The 21,680-nt window shown below is 41.0% G+C and overlaps 2 protein-coding genes across 2 annotated transcripts in view; both read right to left on the bottom strand.

Annotated features, from left to right (window-relative positions):
• The window catches only part of zmiz2 (zinc finger, MIZ-type containing 2), a 53,676-nt gene that overhangs the window by 25,896 nt on the left and 6,100 nt on the right, over positions 1-21,680 (bottom strand). The window contains exons 2-4 of the mRNA XM_050052442.1: positions 16,276-16,377; positions 8,488-8,605; positions 1,773-1,975 (exon numbers count right to left, since the gene is read on the bottom strand). Coding sequence (XP_049908399.1) covers positions 1,773-1,975; positions 8,488-8,605; positions 16,276-16,325 — 371 coding nt within the window. The 5' untranslated portion in view covers positions 16,326-16,377. The remainder of the gene's footprint in view (positions 1-1,772; positions 1,976-8,487; positions 8,606-16,275; positions 16,378-21,680) is intronic.
• The window catches only part of ogdhb (oxoglutarate dehydrogenase b), a 95,432-nt gene that overhangs the window by 8,660 nt on the left and 65,092 nt on the right, over positions 1-21,680 (bottom strand). The gene's annotated exons all lie outside the window — the stretch shown is intronic.

Below are 21,680 nucleotides of genomic sequence, written 5' to 3' on the forward strand. Positions count from 1 at the left end.
TAATATGTTCCTCATTAATTATGTATTATTTCACCCACCTGCAACCCATCTGCATCTCTGTGTGTGTGTAACAAGTAGAGTGTATGAGCATTGTGAGCCTGCCTATGTAGGCACATCTTACTGTGTGAATAATGTGTTCTTTAAGTCAGTGGTTCCCAACCCCAACAGGGTCCAGATTTCTCCTTAGTCACCACCAATTCAAGGTCCACACAGTCTAATACGTCAGTGTCATACCTGTGTTTGGCCATGTCGTTGAGCTAGTTTGCTGTCTCTATCAGGAAACAGCACTTCTAAATAAAAGCTCTGTGCCAGAAATTCACTGTATGTCAAAATAAAGTGTGTTTCTGGCAAACTTGACACTTTTGCGAGTCACCTGCGATCCATACAGAATGGACCCAGGACCCACTTTTCGACTGCGACCTACCAGTTGGGAACGACTGCTTTAAACAGAAGGAAAATACTGCGCCAGTCTGACCTTAGTCTGAGTGGGCGGAAGTTTGCTGCAGAGATCAGCCTCTCATTGGGCGGAACGAGCCACCCGCTGAAGTCCCGCCCTACCACCTCCGGTTGTGTAGCAGTTTTCAACCGTTTTCAACACGTCCTTTACTAACTTTTGCTGTGTTTGATCTTGCGGGGATGTAGCCATTTTTCTGCCATGGTTCGCGTCCTGTAGGTGATATTTTTGTGGGCGTGTTACACCAAAACCTGTTTCCCCCCGGCAATATTTTTTCAAGCGCACCGTTGCTGTGGCACTGCCCAAAACGATTGTGATTGGTTGAAAAAAGTACAAGCAGCCGGGGCGTTTTTTCCTCCAATCTCAAAGTGAGAGTCGGCCCAGCCAGACCTTTCTTTTCTTGAGAAAGATCTGGTGAGCGAGACTAGTCTGACCTTAGACTTTAGATTTTTGTTGGTTTAAGGGCGCAGTCCTTTTCTGTTGCCTCAAAATAGCAACACGCCAACAATGCACCTAAACACATGTCATTTGAAGCCTATGCTGTGTGACGCTTTGCACCTGGTGTAAGATAGGGCGCTAGACATGCTAAACAATAGCATGTTAGCACGCTGACATTAGCATTTAGCTCAAACCACCACTCTCCCTAAGTGCTGCCTCACAGATCAGATAGCATGGCTGCAGACTTATGAGTTGTTACTGTGGCGACAGTAACATGGCAACATTTACTTACTTTTACCTACTTATATTTTGCAGTTACAGCTGTCGATGTGGGCACAAATGTCACGTTAAACCGCCGCATTGTTGACTTGTTTTTCTGCTGCAACACTTCAAGCAAACTTTTCATTTTGTTTCTTGACTTTATTTTCATACACCTTACTGTTAACCTGTTTATGTTTTGGATTTGCACCTTATTGACTTTAACTTCCAAATCATTTTCTGTATTTTCTAAATGCACTCTTTCCTACTTTATACTGCAACTGCTGCACGGAAATTTCCCTCGAGGTGAATAAAGTTTTATCTGATCTTTATCTATTTTCTTGATTTAATTTACATCTAATCATAAAGCCAATATATATGTATCTGAGCTTCAGAGGGGAAGGCCAAAATAAATTATATTAAACTGCAATTTAGTTGTCATTTGATATTTTTCTGCATTAAATGCTGCTTTGCACAGCACATGTACGTATATATACATAGACATAAGAAAGATAAATCAAGTTTCCTGTCACTTTAAAACCTGACATGTTATATTTTTGCAGTCATATCTAAAGTATAATTACATGTTGAATTCACTCAGCTGAAGAGAAAAGCAGCGTACCTTCCACCGTAGGCTGAGGCCGGGTTGTAAGCAGCACTGGGACGTCCGTACATGACCGGCTGTCCGTAGCCTTTAGAAACAGCATCTCCATACGACTGCTGGCCCATGAACTGAGAGCCCATGCCAGGACCCATATCGGGGCTGCCGCCAGGCATCATGTGACCGCCTGAGCTCTCACCCGGACCCATGGGGCCACCGAACACCTACGTGGGAAACAGAGAGAGGTGTTACCACAGTGAACAGTCATACGAACCATAGTGAGGGAAATTAAGTCAGTCGGAGAGAGGAAGGTGGGAGACAAAACAGTTATAGTCACTCCTGAGAGTCAAGTTAAACTGAAACTAAAAAGTAGACGAAGATGTTCATGTTTTCATCTGAAAGAGACTGACATCCATGAAGTTAAATTAAGGACTGAGTCTTGTAGCTCTTCTCAGCAGTGATGGTGTGTGCATCAACACATTCAAACAACTAATTGGATATTATTCTAAATAACTGACACCAGTTGATTTAAATCTTGGTGGTTTTTGGTAAGGTTTTATTTTGATAATTATCCAGGAAGTGTCCTGGATAGACCGAAGACTAATTTGTTAAGTTGTTAAAATAAAAGCTTAATTTAATCCCAAATACAGACTAATTTAGGGCTGAACTGGGGTTGGGTGATTGGATGATTGTATTAGCTGTTGTCGACGGCCGAGTACATCACAGGTTGGTGTATTTGGCTGTTTTTGGCATTTTATAATCACTAATTTAACGGTCTGCCCTCGAAGAACAAATAAGAGCTGTAGCTTAGGTGCCCATTAAGCAGCAACGGCAGAAAAAAGTGTATTTTCACGTCTAACTCTGTGAATTAAAAACATATTTCGACCAAACCAGAGTCAGTGATTATTTAAACAGTGAAAAGACGAACTGAGAAGGTTCACTTTCAAACCTCTCTTGATATGTCACTACAGGAAGCGCCTTTAGGAGTGACCAATCATGGAAGCTCCGATAACGCCACGATTGTCTGGAGACATGGGTCAGCCCGTTCCTCTTCATAAATGCCTGCACCATGCCACCTGTCATTCTCACTTTCTTCCCCGTGAAGATCATTCAAGCTCCTCAGCTGTCCTGGCACCTGGATTTTCATTTAACTGTTGTCTGATGCAGCCGTCAAGGTAGTCACCGAACATGGAGATCTGGTGTCTGGATTTTTGGATTGTGTATTTTGTTAAGAAATCTTACAATTGTTCAGTTGTGGTGGACAATTACCTGTTTGTACCGTACGCAACAAGCTAACACGTCACGGTGAGCTTGGTACATTTCATTCTGTTTTCATTGAACCTAAAGCTAGTCTTAGTTCAGTGAAGGAAACTTTGATTCACAGGGTGTATGGTTTAATGTTCTGGTGCAGAGCTTGATAATCGACTTGTCATTTCTGTCCCTTTTCAAGCAAAAACAAAATTAACATTTACTGGTTCTAGCTTCTTAAATACGAGACTATGCAGCTTTTCTTTGTGTTTTATGATAGAAAGTGATGTATGATGTCGTAAATGTATGATAGTCTTTGGGTTTTGGACTGTTGGGTGGACGAAACAAGCAATCTGAAGACGTCACTTTAACCTCTGAGAACTTGTGATGAGCATTTTTCATATTTTTTGACATTTTCTAGACTACATTAATCAATTAATCACAAAATTCGATAGTGAACGCAATCTTCAGTTGCAGCCCTATTCTGTTTATTTAGCTAGTTTTTAAAACAGGTGTAAGAATATCAATTTAATGATATTTTGTCCGTTTATTTTGTTAGTCTATTGGCGCCTTTCCAAATGTATCTGCAATCACTAGTTGATGGGATGACAGTGACAATTACATTGATTATTGATTACCTGCAGATTGTCTGGTCTATAAAATGTCAGAAAATAAGTAAAAATACAGATTATAACACCCAGCAGCCCAGGCATGTTTGTCCTTCCCATATTATATGCTTATTATATGCTTTGCAGCTCTCCTACATCTTGCAGGGGATTTTTTTCGAGTCGATAAAATGCTTTTACTCCTACACTTATAAAAAAGGCCAAATATGCATCACTCTGAGAAGTTTGGGACCAACTTAATACGTTAAGAAATGCGCTAATGAGCCAACTGAGGAGTACAACTGTTTTTTTTTTTTAAATTAGTGAAGAATGAGACACATTTATGAGGCAGCTCGCTCACTCCTACTTACAGTGAAGCGTGGGAGTGACCTTTAAGAGCAGCTCTCAAGTGTTAATTTACGACTTCATAAGATCTGTCACATCGGAGAGAAACAGCCACGTGGATTTAGCTTCACGTCTGCTCCATTGATAACTTTAAATAATTTTCCTTCTGTTTAAGAACTCCTGATTTCAATTTACGTTTGATTTGTATTAAATCTTAAAACCAGTGGCTGTCAAAAACCGACACTGGGATGAAATTATAGGCAATATCATGGAATAAAAACATCAAATGAGACTCTTTTCACATTAAAAATACTGATGATTGCCACTATCAGTCAAAGGAAAAATTATATATTAAATTTTGAGCATTTTTCTGGGTAAGGGCTGATGTATATTATCCACTGTAAATCACCTTGCTGTGTATATACACTTACTTTTTAAAGAAAAACTACTTTTCAGTCTTCATCACAAAAACAAAAATAATATAAATTTGGGAACTTTTTTTAAATTAACGTGGTTTATTTCAGCAGTTTTCATCCAAAGATTTGGGGCTCATTCAAAGACTTATAAGCTTTCTGTATTTATGAAAAAGTACGGAGCCCCTAAAGTCCCCAAAAAAAGAAAAAAAACAATTTCGTGCGCACAAGATAAGCTAAATCGAGCACACGAGATACTAAACTGGTGTTGATGGCTTCGGCAGAGATGGAGGAAGAAACTGAACACACTCCCCCCGAGCAACAAAGTCAGACTCTGGCAGTTGTATTTGTAAGGATCAATAATGCATTTCTTTGATGAAGTTACTAGAAATTATGTGAAATAAATAAAATATCACAGACCACAGAGCAGGATCTGCAACCTTTTGGATGTTCCTGACAATTTACAATGTTGTTTTTTCACGTGTCAGTTATATTTCTTTATAATGCGCATTGGTTTATTTACTGCTGCTGCACGTCTTGTCTCCTGTCCAAATGGATTCACTGTACAGTACTAAAACACAACTACACTAATACATAACTTGTAGCCTACTATATTGTGCTGTGTTATGTATTTTAATAAACACATTGCAGAATATAAACACCGAAATAACGGAGGTAACTTTTTGTATTGACGCTGCTGCAGTCCGCCTGTTTTACTGTGATAGACTGCAGGGTAAGCAGTTTACTGTCTGACTTGTAAGACTAAAATATCCACAAGTGTTTTACAGTAATTGTTCTACCTGGAGATGATGTACGAGCTCACAGAGATCAGTGTGTCTTGTGTACTGGACTGGACGGCAGCCGGCAGTCATCTAGTGGTCGCGCTGTATAGATTTATTAGGCTACATTATAATTCATTATTTGTTATTAGTGAGGATCATTTTAGATGTTGCTTACTGTTTATAGACTGTACTATTTACAACATCAGCATATAGTTTGTATTCACAAAATACAGTTTGAGCTGTCACGTAACCTCGTCTATAAATAGTACACAGCCATGGTACTGACTCAGACAGTGACCTGTCTGAGCTTTCAGCACCATAGACAGCGACGGTCACAGACTGACAGCTGTCAGTGTGTGTGTGTGTGTGTGTGTGTGTGTGTGTGTGTCGGAGGGGGTGATCTGTGGCATTGTCCTCTGCAGAAACATTTAGCCGTATGCACAAATAAATCAAAGCGTGGGAAATAATTGTATGTCGAGCGCACGTTTTAGAATCTCATGCACTCGATTTAGTATCTCGTGCCGTGCGCCCGAGTTTTTTTTGTTTTTTTTGGGGGGGGGGGGGCTTTAGGGGCTCCATAAAAAAGAAACATAAAAATCGTTTTTTATTTCTACAGACTGTGCCACATTTTTGCTACTTTCTCTCATAAATATTAAAGTTTTAGCTTCAGTTGGAAGTCAAGTACACGTCACTTAGTTTAAAGTGATCGAAAATTACTCTCTGATTCACTTTAGATGTCATCTACAGGGATAGTTTGGATCTTTTGAAGTGGGGTTGTATGAGGCACATATCCATAGACAGTGTTTTACATACAGTAGATGTCAGTCACACGCCCCCAGTTTAAAGGAGCAGGCAAGAGTCCGGCACAGAAGCTAAGCAATGTACTGCTGTGGATGGGATCAGCAGCAAAACGGATTTTATCCACCTAAAAAAGCCAACATCAATTTAACTGTACACTATATTTAGAATATTTTCACCACTCTACCTTATGCCTGGTGCACACTACACAACATTTCTGTCTGTCCTGACAGTCACTATGTCAGATTAGACAATTGTGGAGTCATAAAATCATGCCGTGACTTGGCCGACAGACATGACACACTACACGTTGGTCCACAACCAATCATCCCTGCTCATCTTTCACGATGTGTGTGATGTCATCGAATTATTTTTGCCCTGTTTTTATTATTATTACTATTATTTTAGTCACGGTGTCTGTTCATGTGCCAGCCGAAATGTTGTTCTAGTAACGTAAAAAGTGCCACCACTTAACTTAATGCTAATGGCAGTAATCAACGGGCTGACAAAGTGCCTCTGCTGTTTCACACTATCATTTTTCCCTTTTTACTCTGTGTGGTAACGTCCCTAGAGGAAATATTAAAAGGCTGAGCTGTTGTTGACATGCAGTTGTCCACAGCAGCAGGTCGTTCTGTGTTCCTATTGGTCCAAATGACGGCTGTGACAATAAATAGAAAATCAAACATGCAAGACTTTTTGTCGGGATGTCGGTTGTCGTTAACTGCGTCACGCTACACGAGATGAAACGATGGATTATTACGTACAACACTTACGGTCGTTCGCGATCCAAGCCGACATCGTACAACACTGCATTGGGCTATAATCAGGCTGATATCATGTAGTGTGAACCCGGCATTACCGTCAGACAACCCGTTCTGTTAACGGCGTCAGTTCCCCATTTACATTCTCGTCAAAGCCGCCAGACTCCATTGACAAAAACAGTAATTTTAGCTTGCTGAACACACGAGCTGCTGGTCTACTGCTGCTTCCATCAGCAAGTTTGCGTTATTGTGTGACTTTGGTGAATCTGAACTAACCCTTTAAAATGCCAGAGTCACACAATAACACAAACTAACTAAATCACAGTTCAGACCAATCATTTGCAGCAAGACGAAACCGCTCTAGAACGTTGCAGAGAAAAGTTGCAGCAGTGTGAACTGGCCGGTCTGAGCTCGACTGAAGCCGGCTGATGGTGTCACCTGCAACTCAGCTGGTCAAATCACATATGGCTGGTTTTAGAGCGTAAAGCACGTCACCTGTTTCAACAGCCAATCAGCCTGTAGTGAAGTCAGCTGGACACACACACACACTGACTGATTGATTGGTGCTTACTTAAATTATTGGGTTGTATTTTTTATGAATACAGTCCATCTGATGCTCGTTATGGTAATGTTTCTTGCCGTTTCAACATTACTACAAATGCAGCTATAGCCAGTATCTCACTATCACTATCCTCATTCATACTACAAATTATATTCAGCCACAAAATATACCTGAAAAGCTGCAAATCAGAACAGAAGTACAGAGAGTTGTTGCATAGAGATGATACACCGTCTCATCTAGTTGCACTGGTGTGAACCGGCAGGTCTTTAAGACGTTGCTGAACAGTATGTTTCAAGTAGTTGCCTGTTTCAACTCTTTTCGTTGCGAATCTTTGGTCTGAACTGGGCTTAACTGATGGAAGCAGCAGTAAACCAGCAGCTCCTGTGTTCAGCGAGCTAAAATGACTGCTTTTGTCAGGAATCAATAATACACTGAACAAAAATATAAACGCAACACTTTTGTTTTTGCTCCCATTTTTCATGAGCTGAACTCAAAGATCTAAAACATTTTCTATACACACAAAAGACCATTTCTCACAAATATTGTTCACAAATCTGTCTAAATCTGTGTTAGTGAGCACTTCTCCTTTGCCGAGATAATCCATCCCACCTCACAGGTGTGGCATATCAAGATGCTGATTAGACGGCATGAATATTGCACAGGTGTGCCTTAGGCTGGCCACAATAAAAGGCCACTCTGAAATGTATATTTAATATACTTAATATGCACACCGCAAATAAATGTCTTGAATTAACTGCATTAAAACCAACTCAATATGCATAGTTGTAAAATGTCAAAAATAAAAAATGAATTAAGGGGATGGCTGTGGCTCAGGAGGTAGAGCAGGTCGACCACTAATTGGAAGATCAGCAGCTTGATGGTGAAGCATGCTTGGGCAAGATTCTGAATCCCAAATTGCTGTGAATGTGTATTAATGTTTGAACTGATGAGCACCATTTACCATATTTTAATTATTTATGACTGTGTTTTTGTGCATATTCCTACTATACTCTCAAAAAAAAAAAAAAAAACATAAATATATATTTCAAGAAATATGCTAGAGACAGTTATTGCAGCAGTCTGGTGAATACAGGCTTTGATTTCACACATAAATAATAAATAAATAAATAAAAGCCTTTTTGTGTGTCGCTACAGAACATAAAACAGGAGGAGGAGGAGGAGGAAAAGGAAATGTGTCCCTGGGTGCTGAGACATGTGTTACCTGGCTGTGTGTGGGATTGGTCACGCCCCACACTGTGGTTACTACAGAGAGAGATCCTGGGTGCTGATTGGTGCCTGGTTGCCAGGAGACTGGGTCATTCAGGAAGGGGCCGTCACTGCTGCAGGAGGATACGAAGCCGAGTTACTGGGATGGTTAGGAAGGTTCAGGGGAGAGCATTCGTTCAGAGCTCAGTTGCTGCATCACAGACAGTGTTTCATTATTATTTCCTCATTAAAACTAAAGTGTGTTTAACAGCTTGTTATCAGGGGTTATTTGTGCTGCAGCAGCACAAAGAGAGGACTGAGTTAAAGGTCGTCAGTGCATCATTTACACCTCGGTGAGCTAACGATTAACCTAAGCGTGGTTATTCATCTGACGGTTGAGGTTACCCTCTACTTCCTCCTTCTAAACCATTTCCTCTGCAGGAAACTACCACAACAGCATCACTGTCAGACCACATTGCTGGCGTAATAAAGTTGACGTCTTTACCGCTTTGACTGGTGTGTTTTTTAATATTTCACCATCCCTTTTGCACACTTTTTTTGGGTTAATAATCACAAGCCAATTTCAAATACACAAGACTGAATCGAAGCACTCGTTTGTTCTTTCTCCTGCTTCCCTTTCTTTGTACAATCAGCTGCGTTTCTGAGGCTGCCTGTCGTGTCAGCGAGTTGGCAACACGTCTCTCGCTTTCATGGCTTTCTGCAGAGAAATGGAGCAGTCAACAGGCTTTGTGGCTGCACTCAATTAAAGGAGTGTTTTGGCTTGAGTTAGCCTAATCAAGCTGCCGCCAAAAAGGCTGAACAGAGGACACTCGACCGTCGATTGCCTTCACTGTTAAGGATGTGAAGCTGTTTGATGGAATTCATTCATTTTCTCTTGTGTTTATTTAAGTAAACAACATGGAAGTGCCGATTTCTTCAACATATGCCCACAATGTTGGATTAACACCATTTTGAATTTATAGTTTCATTCATTTCTTTTCTTCAGGCCTTAATGTGCACAGTCTACGAGATTTCTTTTCTGCTTTAACAGAACAAACAAAGACTTTACTTTGAACTCTAGCTTTGCGATTACATTCTATATGTTTCACCTTGCTCCCTGCAGGTATCACCATTTCATCTCACATCATAGTAATTACTCTATTCATGGCTCTGATTATGCTGCTTGTGTTTAATAAGTGTGTGGCCTCCTTCATGTAAGTGTGCTAGAAGCTGAATTGGAAAATGCTGAGTTAAAGGTATACTAGGGCTTTGCAATAAAACTATAACGGTAATTATCTTGATGTAATTTTCCTTGATAGAGATGCAGTAACCGTTCGATAAATCCTGGATATAATTAAACCACCCATACGCCTGTAGAGGGGGGCGGTAATGCACCTTCAAGGCCAGTTAACCAGAAGAAGAAGAAGGACAGGAAGTAGTACAAGGTGGTGTTTCTCAAAGTCAAGGGTCTGTCCTTGGTAGGATGAGTACTTCAAAAGGATGGATCCTGCGGAAGCAAGGCAAGAGTCCTTCCTGTCATTCAGTGGACACACACGGGAACAAGCTAACGAGTGTCCCCAGGTGTGCGTCATTAACCCTCAGCAGACTGAGGACTTTTAGAGAGAATATATTTCTGGATTATACTTCAAAAGAACAAAGAGTTAGGTTACATTAAACTTTTGTGGCACTTAGCGCTCCGTCACTGCTCCAAATGATCCATTTAAAAACTTTTATGTCTTTATCTAAATCACGGTATTTTAACAATCTCATTATTCGGCAGTGGACACATTGGAAAGTGTAAATTATGAGGTTTCTGTCAATATTTTTTGCACGCTTGTATGATAAAAACTCGTGGAGACATTAATCCTAATAGATGCCTTATTTATCTAAGTCCTGCCAGGCTCCGCTGGCGCAGGTTTCGTCGAAGAGGCCCCACCCTCACTTCCAGCAAATCGTGTACTGTGCAACGCATTGTGGGGATTTTATACGTGGAGGATCCACACATGCATCCTTCGAATTTCTCTGAAAAAAAGGACTCAGTCGTTCAAGAAACTCGGAAGGATCCTTGACATTGGAACAGTCCTTAGGCGGGGGGCGATGACGTAACGTCCTTCAAACTCGGACGTTTGAGGATCCTTACTTGACATTAGCCATGTTTCCATCAGCCTGTTTAGATGCACATCTAGAAGTATTGCATCGGAAAATTATGATGGAAACGCCAAAATTCGAATTAAAATCCCCTGATTTGCATAAACTAAAATATGCTCGCTTTAGTCGGGTTTTGGTTGATTCGAAAAAATGCTGATTCGCAAAATGGGGGATGGAAACAGTTATGTTCAAATTAAGTCTGACGTAGCGCACCTCTCTCCCTCCATATCCACACTCCGGGTCGGGAAGGCGGTAATGCATTTACAAGCTGGTTGCTAACCGCCAGAAAACATAAAAGAAGAAGAATGCGAGACTTGTTTTGTTTCCGGTTCTGCGGAAAACTCGCGCGATTTCGTAGTTTTCACCAAAGTCCGTACATTTAATGGAAACACACAGGATTCGTATTTCTTTTAATGCACATTTCCCAATGATTCGAATCACTTTTGGATGGAAACATAGCTAGTGAGAAACACCTAGCCAACACACATTGGACAAGCTAACGAATGTCCCCAGGTGATCATCATTAACCCTCAGCAGACTGAGCGGGTTTCAAGGTACTGTGTTAACTTTGGCACTCTCTAATGTCGCTGTACAATTTGAACAAATGTCAGCAGTATTCTCAGAGTCACGTGACTTTTAGAGAGAATATATTTCTAGATTATACTTAAAAAACACAAACAGTAGGGGTGTAACGGTACACAAAAATCTCGGTTCGGTACGTACCTCGGTACACAAGTCACGGTTCGTTTTTTTTCGGTACAGTAATGAAAAAAATAGACAACTATTAAATATCTTTTACTTATTGGTAACCTTATTAAAACATACCACCACAGCAGTTAACTCGATTTACACTTTTTTGAATTGAAATTTTTTTTTTAATGAAACAAATATATATAAAATCCTGCTTTTTCACATTGTTTGAATGAAAATAGAAATATAAAAGTGAAAAATAAAATCCTGCTGTTTTTTTAACAAATTTTTTGAATGAAAAATATAAATATACATTTCTGCTTTAACAGTTTTACTCAATTAAAACACTTTGTTAAAGTGCAGTAAACAAAACATGCTTATATCTAAAGTGCAGCTTAAACAATTTTACTCAACTCCAATGGCGTTGGTTATTTCTTTAGCGCGATGGTCAGGGAAACGCTCTTTCTTTTTAAACGACGACGATATCGTAGTTTGCACAGATTGCTTTTTCTAGTCATGCCTGTTAACGTTCAAACTTGCGTTAGCATGTTAGACGTGTTTCCAAGTACATACCCGACCGCTGTTCTGCAGTGTCGGCACACTGCTTTTGTCTTGTCAACTTGTTTATTTCCATCTTCGTATTTTACCCTGAAACCAAAGTGTTCCCAAACGGAGGACTTAAGGTTTGCAGGTGGGTCTTCAGGTTCGTCAGGCTCACTTGCCATGTTGTCAAAATGCGAGAATGCGCTGCACAAAGTGAAAGCGGAGATTTACGGGACTCAGTCCGTCACTCAATTATGTCCGTCGGGGAACTAGATATTTTAAATGGTTCGGCTCGCAAAAACGGAATTAAAATAAAACAAAATAAAATAAAATAAAATAATATCCTGTGCCCAATAATTCGGTACAGGGTCGTGCCGAACCGAAAGTCGCGTACCGAACGGTTCGACACAAATACATGTACCGTTACGGCCCTAACAAACAGGTAGGCTCAATGAAACTTTTGTGGCACTTACATACACACATACATCCTTGAAAATTCTCTGAATGAAGGACTCAGTCCTCGGTAGAACTGAAAGGATCCCTGACATTGGAACTGTCCTTAGGTGAGATTAGATGACGTAGCATCCTTGAAATTCAGCCATTTAAGGATCCTTCCTTGACTTTGAGAAACACACAGGGACTGCTGATAAACCAAGATGGTCCACTTTAAGATCCATTTCCTGTATCTGTGTTATCCTTAAGGAGACGAGGAGGGACCATGAGTATGTTGGAAAGGTGAAAGTGAGTATAGATTATGACCGTTTCTTCACCCCACAGTCATTGAAGTAAATATTGGACCCATTTTTCACAAGCCCAACACCTTCTGAACATTCTGACACTGAAAACATCATCTCTGTTTGAGACATGTCTTAGCAGCACACTCAACTGACGCGATATTACACTCGGTTGATATCAGACATTAAGCTAGCAGATATAAACGAGCGGCAAATTAGAAACAAACATTACATTTGTACTGTATATAGTGTTGTTTTGAATCTGATTTCATCCATCCACACAAGGTTTACACTTCAAGACAAGGTGGGGGATATAGCTGTGAGACGGCAAAAGCATCTTACGCAGGATTGTCCGAAAACAAAACCAATGGACGAACTCACACAAAAGTAATCCCTCTAAATCATCCATAATAACCCACCAGAAGTTTGTAGTGATGTATTTATCTGCAGAGACTCTGCCCTTTGTTTGGATTTTCTTCTTATTTTGCTGTGTCTTGGACGTTCTTAGGCAGTACGCAAGTAAGATTGCAACTTTATAAAAAGGTAGTGACCAGGTGCCAAACCATACGCAGCAGAACTGCGTACACAGCACAGGAAAAACCCAAATAAAGTGAGACAAACGCCAAGCGGACAAAGCTCATTCCAAAACGAGACCGAACCTGAGGTTGGCTTTCACTTTCCCTGGCGAGCTCTGAGAGAGAGAGGATGGGGAAGTTAGCCCGTTTGCCCGTGGTTAGCTTAGTTAGCTTGCTGAAGTATCGGCTTTTCCACACAATGAATGCACCAACTGGAGAATTAGCTCCACCAACTGTTGATGAACCAGCTCCTAAAACTGGGCAGACACCAGTACAGATTTGGCCCAATTTAAGCCATGACTTGTTCTTCACAGACTAATTTTCTTATTTGGTATTTCTGCCTGATCAGCTGTGGCTTAATGTGCAATTAGAGGAGGGTTGTTGCAGATTAATTGTCTGAATGATCAGTGATCAGGCTCATGATTTTTCGTGGGGCAGCTTTGGCTGAGAAGGTAGAGTAGTTGTCTACGAATCGAAAGGGTGGTGGTTTGATCCCGAGCCCTGCAGTCCACATGTCGAGTGCCCTTGTAGGATGCACAATTGGCTCCTTGTGCACTTTGAGTGCTCAGTAAGACTACAAAAGTACTTTATAAATGAATCTAGCAGGTCAAAAGGTCAGTTTGCAGAACAATTCCTCTCATAGCTGCTGTCACAAGATCTACTATAAACTGTAGTGCTGTTTTACATGCTGTGGATCAAACTGTAGTCTTGAATGAAACTGAGCCGTGAGCTGCAGAACAAACACCATCCAGACATCTGTGGCTCCGAATTCCTCCTCTTACTTTCTGTCACAGTAGATTTGCACAAAGTAAGCTGCGTTTTGTCAACACTGCTGAAGACATGATAATCTTGTTTGAAAAAACTTAACTGTCACTGAACAAAGGTACAGATACTTATGTTCAGTGTGACCACCACGTCATAGCCGATCAACTGATCTGTATAAAGGCTGATAAAGATGTGTAGGTTAACTTTGGTCTTTGGTCTCAACCTGGCCCTATTTTCCTATGTTTTTGTGCATTAGTACCATCTTGGTTCATCTTTCCACTGTTTCAACAATCACTAAATCTGGTCTGGTTGAAATAAACCCTTAATTTCACCCAGTTAGGTGTGAAAACATGCTGCCTCTATACATTAAAATTGCTGTTTATTTAAATGGAGTCTGGTGGGTTTGGCGATGAGGTTTTGGGACTGTTTCTGGTTAAACAAAAAGGTCTATCTCTGTAGGGATTAGGCTTGTCACGATACCAGAATTTCAGTAGTCGATACCGATACCAGTGAATTTTCACGATTCTTGATACTCAATCGATACCACGATAAAAATCAAAAAACAGAACTCATGTATTTCTAAATTCACTGCTTTATCAAAACTGTTTCAAACTCTAACTTTAACTCTAAGGCCGAACAGCGACCTTTCGTGTAGTGCTCGCGAACGGTCGCTGTTTACTCGCATTTTCATTTCGGCGAGCATGTTAACAGGTTAGAGCATTCACAACCGCATTCGTTCTACGCGCTACTGGTGTCGACCTGATAGGCACATGTGGTGTAAATGAGACCCTCTCCACACACGACTCCTACTACCTGACTTTTCGACGAGCTGAGGTGTTGTGGCTCCAGCAGTAAAAGCCATTGTTTCTAGCAAAGACGACAGAGAACAGGTGTTCTTCTTCGGCGCTCGTCCTCGGCACCGTATGACGCGCGTATACTGCCCCCGTCAGTTCCGACAGGAATTGACACGGCCCACTGAGGTCAAAGTTGTACCGAAAAAAACACAAAACAAAAAGGTACTGACGTATTTTTTGTGTGTTGGCATCGACTTAATACCGAAGTATCAGTTCTCATGACAACCCTAGTAGGGATCCTTTCCATAATGACACTTAAACCCCTTCTCCACCTATATCAGCATGTGTGCGCAGGTTTTTTTTAACACCGGTAAACCCGCTAGAAATAGGCGATAGACTCATCTCCCATTGCCAATGGACCAGCGCCGTTTTTTCTTTACTGGTGTGTCACATTCATTGTCACAAACTAGGTGAAAAACAGGGTTGTCAAACAGGCAAGTAAGAACGTGACGGTGGTTACGTCTTTTTTACTCAGTCTCTCTCTCTCAGACTCGATGCTGACAAAATTTGGAACAATGTTTGCGCACTGCTTGGATGGCGACAGATGGTATTTTCAGCTGCCTGTCGTTGCATCTCGCAGACAAAGGAGCTAATATTTATGCATCCACCTGAGTGTTGTATTTTCATCATTGTCAAATGAAGCCACTGAAAGCTGGAGCCCTTTAACTACCTGTTACTACTACAGAGGCATTTGTCCCAGGAGTGAATGCCGACTGTGACCTTTCCCATTTAATACAAAAGCCAGATGTTAGTGGGTTTTCTTGTGCATTGAGAAAGGGGCTTTATGTTGTGTTCGCACAAAATGTGATGCGAATTTTCGCGTTGCATTGCTTGCGCGGGTTTGAACACTAGAAATTGCATGTATGTGCGTGCCCATAAGACGCGATCATACGTCCCAGGAGGATCTCAGCGCTGACTAGTTGAAGTTCAGATTTTTCAACTCTCGCAAATAAGCATATGACATGAAATCGTGCTACTCGCGTCAGTCATGCCGCTTATGTTGCGTCATTTGCTCCACGTACATCGTGTCCATCGTGCCACCCAGCAGGAATTTGCGTCTAATTGCATCTTTATTTGACTTTACATGTAATTCACTTGAATGGATTGTTTGATTCGCACCTGGTGTGAACACAACTTTAGAATAACAATCTGAGCCTGTCAGTGGCAAAACTTACATTTTTGGTTCCCATTAGACACAAAGAAACATGGACAAATAGGGCCCAAGTTGAAAAACACTGAAATTATTCTTTAATATTTGCAGTATGCAAATGGAAATGCACATTTGCTTTTGCAGATTTTCCTTAAATTTGGTTAAAATTTGCACCTTATTTGGATGGAAACTTAAAACCCAGATGACCCAAAGAGCGCCCTGTATCCAGAGGGGAACGGCCCCCTGGGATGCACAATACACCATAACAAAGACAGGGTGTCACATGGTTCACCTGAGGACACTGAGCTTAATGTCACAACAGAGTGTGTGTGTATGTGTGTGTACCTTTGTGGAGTGGGAGGCAGGGAAGGTTTCATGGAGTTGAGGGGGTTCATCGGATGAACGGGGGGATCATGAGAGAGCCCCCACTGTCCTCAAGAGGCAGCCCTGAGAGGGAGAAAGACACACATGGAATAAAAAAGACAGTTACTCAGAGCTCATTTGCTGCACAGCAACAATTCATCATCACTATAGCCCACACTGTGAGCACAAAGACACAGCGCCCTCCCACTCAGAGCCACTCACTTTAATCTGCGTGTGTGTGTGTGTGTGTGTGGACTGTGCACATCAAAACGTTAGCCTATCACTGACTGCTGTAGCTCTGATACCTCTCAGAGGCGGGGGGAGGGGTGCTGGAAGCTAAATTTAGCTTGCTGATTTCAAAAGGAATTTAAGAGAACAGAGATGTGAAGAGGCAGACTCTTCTCTCAGCAGCACACCGACGTACAAATCAGTCGCTCGCTTACGCACATGCTTGTTCTGCCGCCGCTGCTGCTGAGAGGAATCATCTTGTTCTGCGATTTGCTTCATTTAATAACACCCGTGCATGTTTATCTGCCACTTTCCCTCCTTCAATACCAGATGTTTTCTTCTATTTCCCGACACATCCCTCATCCTCACTCCATCGCAGCACCCGCTAATGATTCTCTTTATCTGACAGCTACCAACTGACACATGCTAATTTTCCAACATCCCCCCTCCTCTCATTTCTTCTCTTTGGTTTTGCACTTTGCAGATTTGGGTCAGACGCTCCACATCTTGTGCAGAACGAGGGGAGGGTTGCTCGTATCACATGACTGTTATACCTGAATTCCCTCCTATCAAAAGGCATCGCCAGCCTCCAGACGGCACCTTGTAACTTCCATCACAGCTGAAACCACACAAAGAGGAGGGGGTGGAGGGTGTGTGTGTGTGTGTGTGTGTGTGTGGGGGGGTCTGTCTCTATCACAGCACACACTGTACCTGCAGTGGAACGACTGAGACACGCTGTTCTCTCGCACTCTTTGCCTCTTCTGACCTCAACTTCCTGACCTTTTCTTTACCCGGCAACTCTTCCTCGCCATCCAACTGCTCGCCTTTCTTGTCCTTCTTTCTCTTGTGTCGGAGCTACTGCCGTCACTCTGACAGCCAAAAACACTGCGGGCGCTCCATCAACCCTCGGCTGACCCTTGCTGCCACGACAAACATTGTTTTGTTTTGTTTGGAGCGACTCCAGCTTTTTGTGCAAAATGCAGATGTAACAGATAACAGAGGAAGTGTGGTTCAAGTTTACTGACCAACATTTATTTCTAATCCTCCCTTTTAAATACTACTAGGGCTGCAACTAACAGACTCAACTTGTTTTTGTCAATTAATCGACTTATTTGATTGGTCTATGAATCATCAGAAAACCAAAAAATGCCAGTGCACAAAGTGATTTCAGTCCAAAACAAAGAGAAGCAGCAAACTCACATTTGAGAAGCTGGAAACATCAAATATGTGGCAAAAATGACAAAAAAAACCTAATTAACTGACTAACTGTTGCAGCTCCACATAATACCATGAAACAGCTGTTTGCACACAAACTTTTCCATGACTTTTCAAGCCTTTTTCAAACATTTCAAACATTATTTCTGCCAGCTTGCATATATTGAGGGAGAGAGGAAACTCTAGGAAGAAATTAAGAAATGTACATGATGGTAAACAAAATTGATGCATATTAGAGCTACATTACATCAAGAGCTACAGAAAATAAATTTGCCATTATGTTACATTACATTGAAGGTTATACATGAAAGATTACTCAAAGAATTTCATTACACACAACAAAGTTCCATGACTTTTCCAGGCCTGGAAACTTTGATACTGTGAAATTCTATAACTTTTCCAGGTCTTCCATGACAGTTGGAACCCTGTGCACATTATATGGACCTCCAACTGCTTTGGACTTTTAAATTGAAGAGGTTGCAGTTAGAAGACTGATACATGCAGAAAGCAGGATTTGGTGTGATTTACGCATGTTTGTAATCCTGAGGGGTGTGGCTTGATGAGGTCCTATCTTTGCATTTGTTGTGACATAATATCTTGCGACTATTTCTCTTACTTTGGATCAATTATAGACCTACATAAATGCTCATAATAACAGGCTCCAAATCTGAGACAACACCTGACAAGTGCTGTCAAACAGAAGCACAGAAACGGAATAGGAAACAGTAGGGATGCGCGCAATTAATCTTCTTAAGGATTAAATGTCCGCCCCCTCACTAGTCGGCACCAGAAATATTAGTATTCACGTAAAAGACCGCTTGACTGTCATGCAGCCGCCACCACTAGTGGGTGCTACAGAGCCATCAGACAGCAGTCCCCCTCCCTACGGTAATGCTCGAGTAGACTGGAGTTTTAAATTGGAGAGATGTCCTCTCACAAAACCAGCGTGGTTTGGCAGCACTTAGATCTAGAAAATGAATTCAGCAGCAATTAATCTTTTCTGAGGTGTTACATTATTTGTTAACTTTAAGTGAGTTGTTGTCAGATAATGTGCAGGTTTACATTCATACCGCACGGCGCAAAGTGTCTCGTACTTCAGCAGCATTTAAAATCCGACATGGTTGTTGAAGATTGTGATTAAAGGCTTCAAAGGGCTCTTAATGCACACAATATTTTTGGGGGGACAATGTTTCAAATACTTAGCAATAAATTCTGACTGTTTTCTGAGTGTTTTCCTTTTTTAGATTAGTCGACTGACCTTAATTAAAATTTTCTTTTAGTCGACAGGGAAATTAGTCGCCAGGAACAATCCTATTTCTCAGTACTCAAAATCTGTCCTCTGCATTTAACCCAACCTATACAATTAAACCAAAAAACAAGCAAATATCAGAGTCCCAAAATTGAAAACCAAATACCTCACCAACCAATGAATATCCAAACAGTTGAATATTTGAGTCAAGCTCTGCTGTTGGGTAGCAAAGTTGGCGTTTAATGTCTGATGAGATTCGTAATCTTGTTCACCCATCTTCTGATTTCATTTTTTTAATCCTTTATTTTAGAAATCCACCGATCTGATTCTATAAGCTTCACCAACTTCTTCCTCTCCTTCACTTCTTTGTCAATGCCACAATAAAGTTCGCCTTCAAAGTAAGCTGCCGACTAATTTTTCAATGCCACAGCAATCCTTGGACCCTGGTGCAGAATACTTCTTTATTATTACTTCAATGAGTTAGGGTAAGATAGCTGCAATAAAGATTGAATGTGGGGAGAAAGAGCGATGGTGTCATCAGAGTCTGCATCAGAAGAGAGAAAGATTGACTGATACTTCGCTACGTTTTTGTGTTTAGCCAACATCAACATTTAAGAACTTTTGGTGCCTGTATGAAAACGTAGGCATTAAAATTAAAATTAAAATTAAAGGTTCATGCGTTAGTGCAATATCTTCATGATTGTATGCCCTGACTGTTGTGATACAGTGATGTAAAGCAGCTCTTTCAAATCAATAGTATTATGTGATCATACGACACTAAAAACTCACATTTCATAATTAATATGCACAGTTTTCAACACTAATCTCAACATACAGAAGTCTCTATAGATTCTCTTAAAGCTGCTGATGACATCTGGCGCCAAAAAGCAATAATCAAATCCAACTGAACTAATAATCAATTCAAGTCTAGAGAAAACAGCTATTAATGTTCAAGTATGTATGAACTGCTGGGGGGGAAGAGACGTTGGCAGCTAGTCAGGAGAGATGATTAAATACTCCCTCTGCTACTTAATCAAATATAAAAACAAACACTTTACATAATTTATTAGCTGCCAGTCAGACCACCACGAGGCTCTTAACTTCAGTGGGTCTCGTCAATTGTTATGATAACTGATTAATCCTGGGCCTTTTATTTTGTAAAAATACCAAAACTTTAACAGCTGCAGCTTCTCTGATGTGAGGATTAGCTGCCTTTCTCTGTTTATATCATTGTAAATTGATTATTTTTGAGTGTTTGACTGTCAGTTGGACAAATGAAAAGATTATGTATCCTGAGGGAACTTGTGCAGCAGTTGCAGCGCAAAGGAAGAAAGAGTTCAAATATAAAGTATCGATGACGATGCAAATCAAAAATAAACACAAAAATAAATGAAGACATTTAAGTGAGGTCCTTTGGAAAATTGTAATCAGACCAGAATTCGGCAGACGAACAGATACGAAAAATAATCGTCAGTTGCAGCATTAATGTGCCATAACTCTTAGAGAGCAGTTCAGTTCAGATTGGAGAAAAGAAAATGGTTCTTTGATGCATTTTGATTCTTGATTTTGTCTTGATGAAGAAAAGGAATCGGAAATTTAAAACCCAATTCTGGGCAACAATTTTGTCAGATCAGGCTGTACGTTGGTTGCTTTACCATCCAGTTGGTTCAGCCAACTGGATGGTAAAACGTAACGCATGTCACCATGTGCGTCGTGTGTTCATGTTCTAAGTGAGTGGTTCCCAACTGGTCCAGCCACAGGGTCCAGATTTCTCCTTAGTCATTTGTTTAAGGTCCACACATTTCAATGCCACCAGTGTCACACTTTCGTATAGCCATGTCAGCGAGCTAGTTTGCTGTCTCTGTCAAGTAGCTGTCTGTTAGTGACTCACTCTACAGCAGGAAACAGCACTTCAAAGTAAACGCTCTGGCCAGAAATTCATTGCACTCCAAAATAAAGTGTGGTTTTTACAAACTTGACACGTTTGGGAGTCACTTGGGGTCCATTCAGAAAGAACCCTCGACCCACTTTTGGACCAGGACGCACCAGTTGGGAACCACGTGAGTTATGGTGAGGATGGCTGAGTGAGAGCAACTGCAGCACACCATGGCCTAGAAGCTGGTTGTAGAACCATTTTGGCTTCTGGGAAGTTGAAGGGAAAAGGGACCTGGACGACAACAGTGTAAAGAAGTTGTGTCTAACTAGACTAAAATATTCTGGGTGCATGACAAATATAAGAGACCTTGTTTCACTTTTTTACATTAAGTTGGAGTAACCCCCAAAAATTAATAAGGTACAGAAATAAAAAATGTCTGCATCAAGATGTATCCCTTTTCATTTTATAATCACATCGCAGCCCTATGAATCAACTCCTGAGGTGCTTCGAGATTCCCACTAGGCTTGGGTGGTATCATGATAGTAAGGTACACTGGAGTATTTAGAAATCCTGACAGTGTAATTTTCCAATAAAGGTTGTAAATCAGCTCCAGCCATAAAATAAAAAATATATAAAATATGCAAGTGCCTGCTGGATTTGCTTCACTCAACAGCCAACAAAACAATGGTAATATGTTGAGTGGCTGGTAGATTTTGGAATTCACCAGCCACAATTTCAATTCTGACCCCAACTCATATGGAAAAGCTGTACTGTGGATGTATTGTATGTAGCGCACAACATGCACCACCAGAGGTCAGT

This window comes from Epinephelus moara, chromosome 9 (genome assembly GCF_006386435.1).
Source record: "Epinephelus moara isolate mb chromosome 9, YSFRI_EMoa_1.0, whole genome shotgun sequence".
Lineage (NCBI taxonomy): Eukaryota > Metazoa > Chordata > Actinopteri > Perciformes > Serranidae > Epinephelus > Epinephelus moara.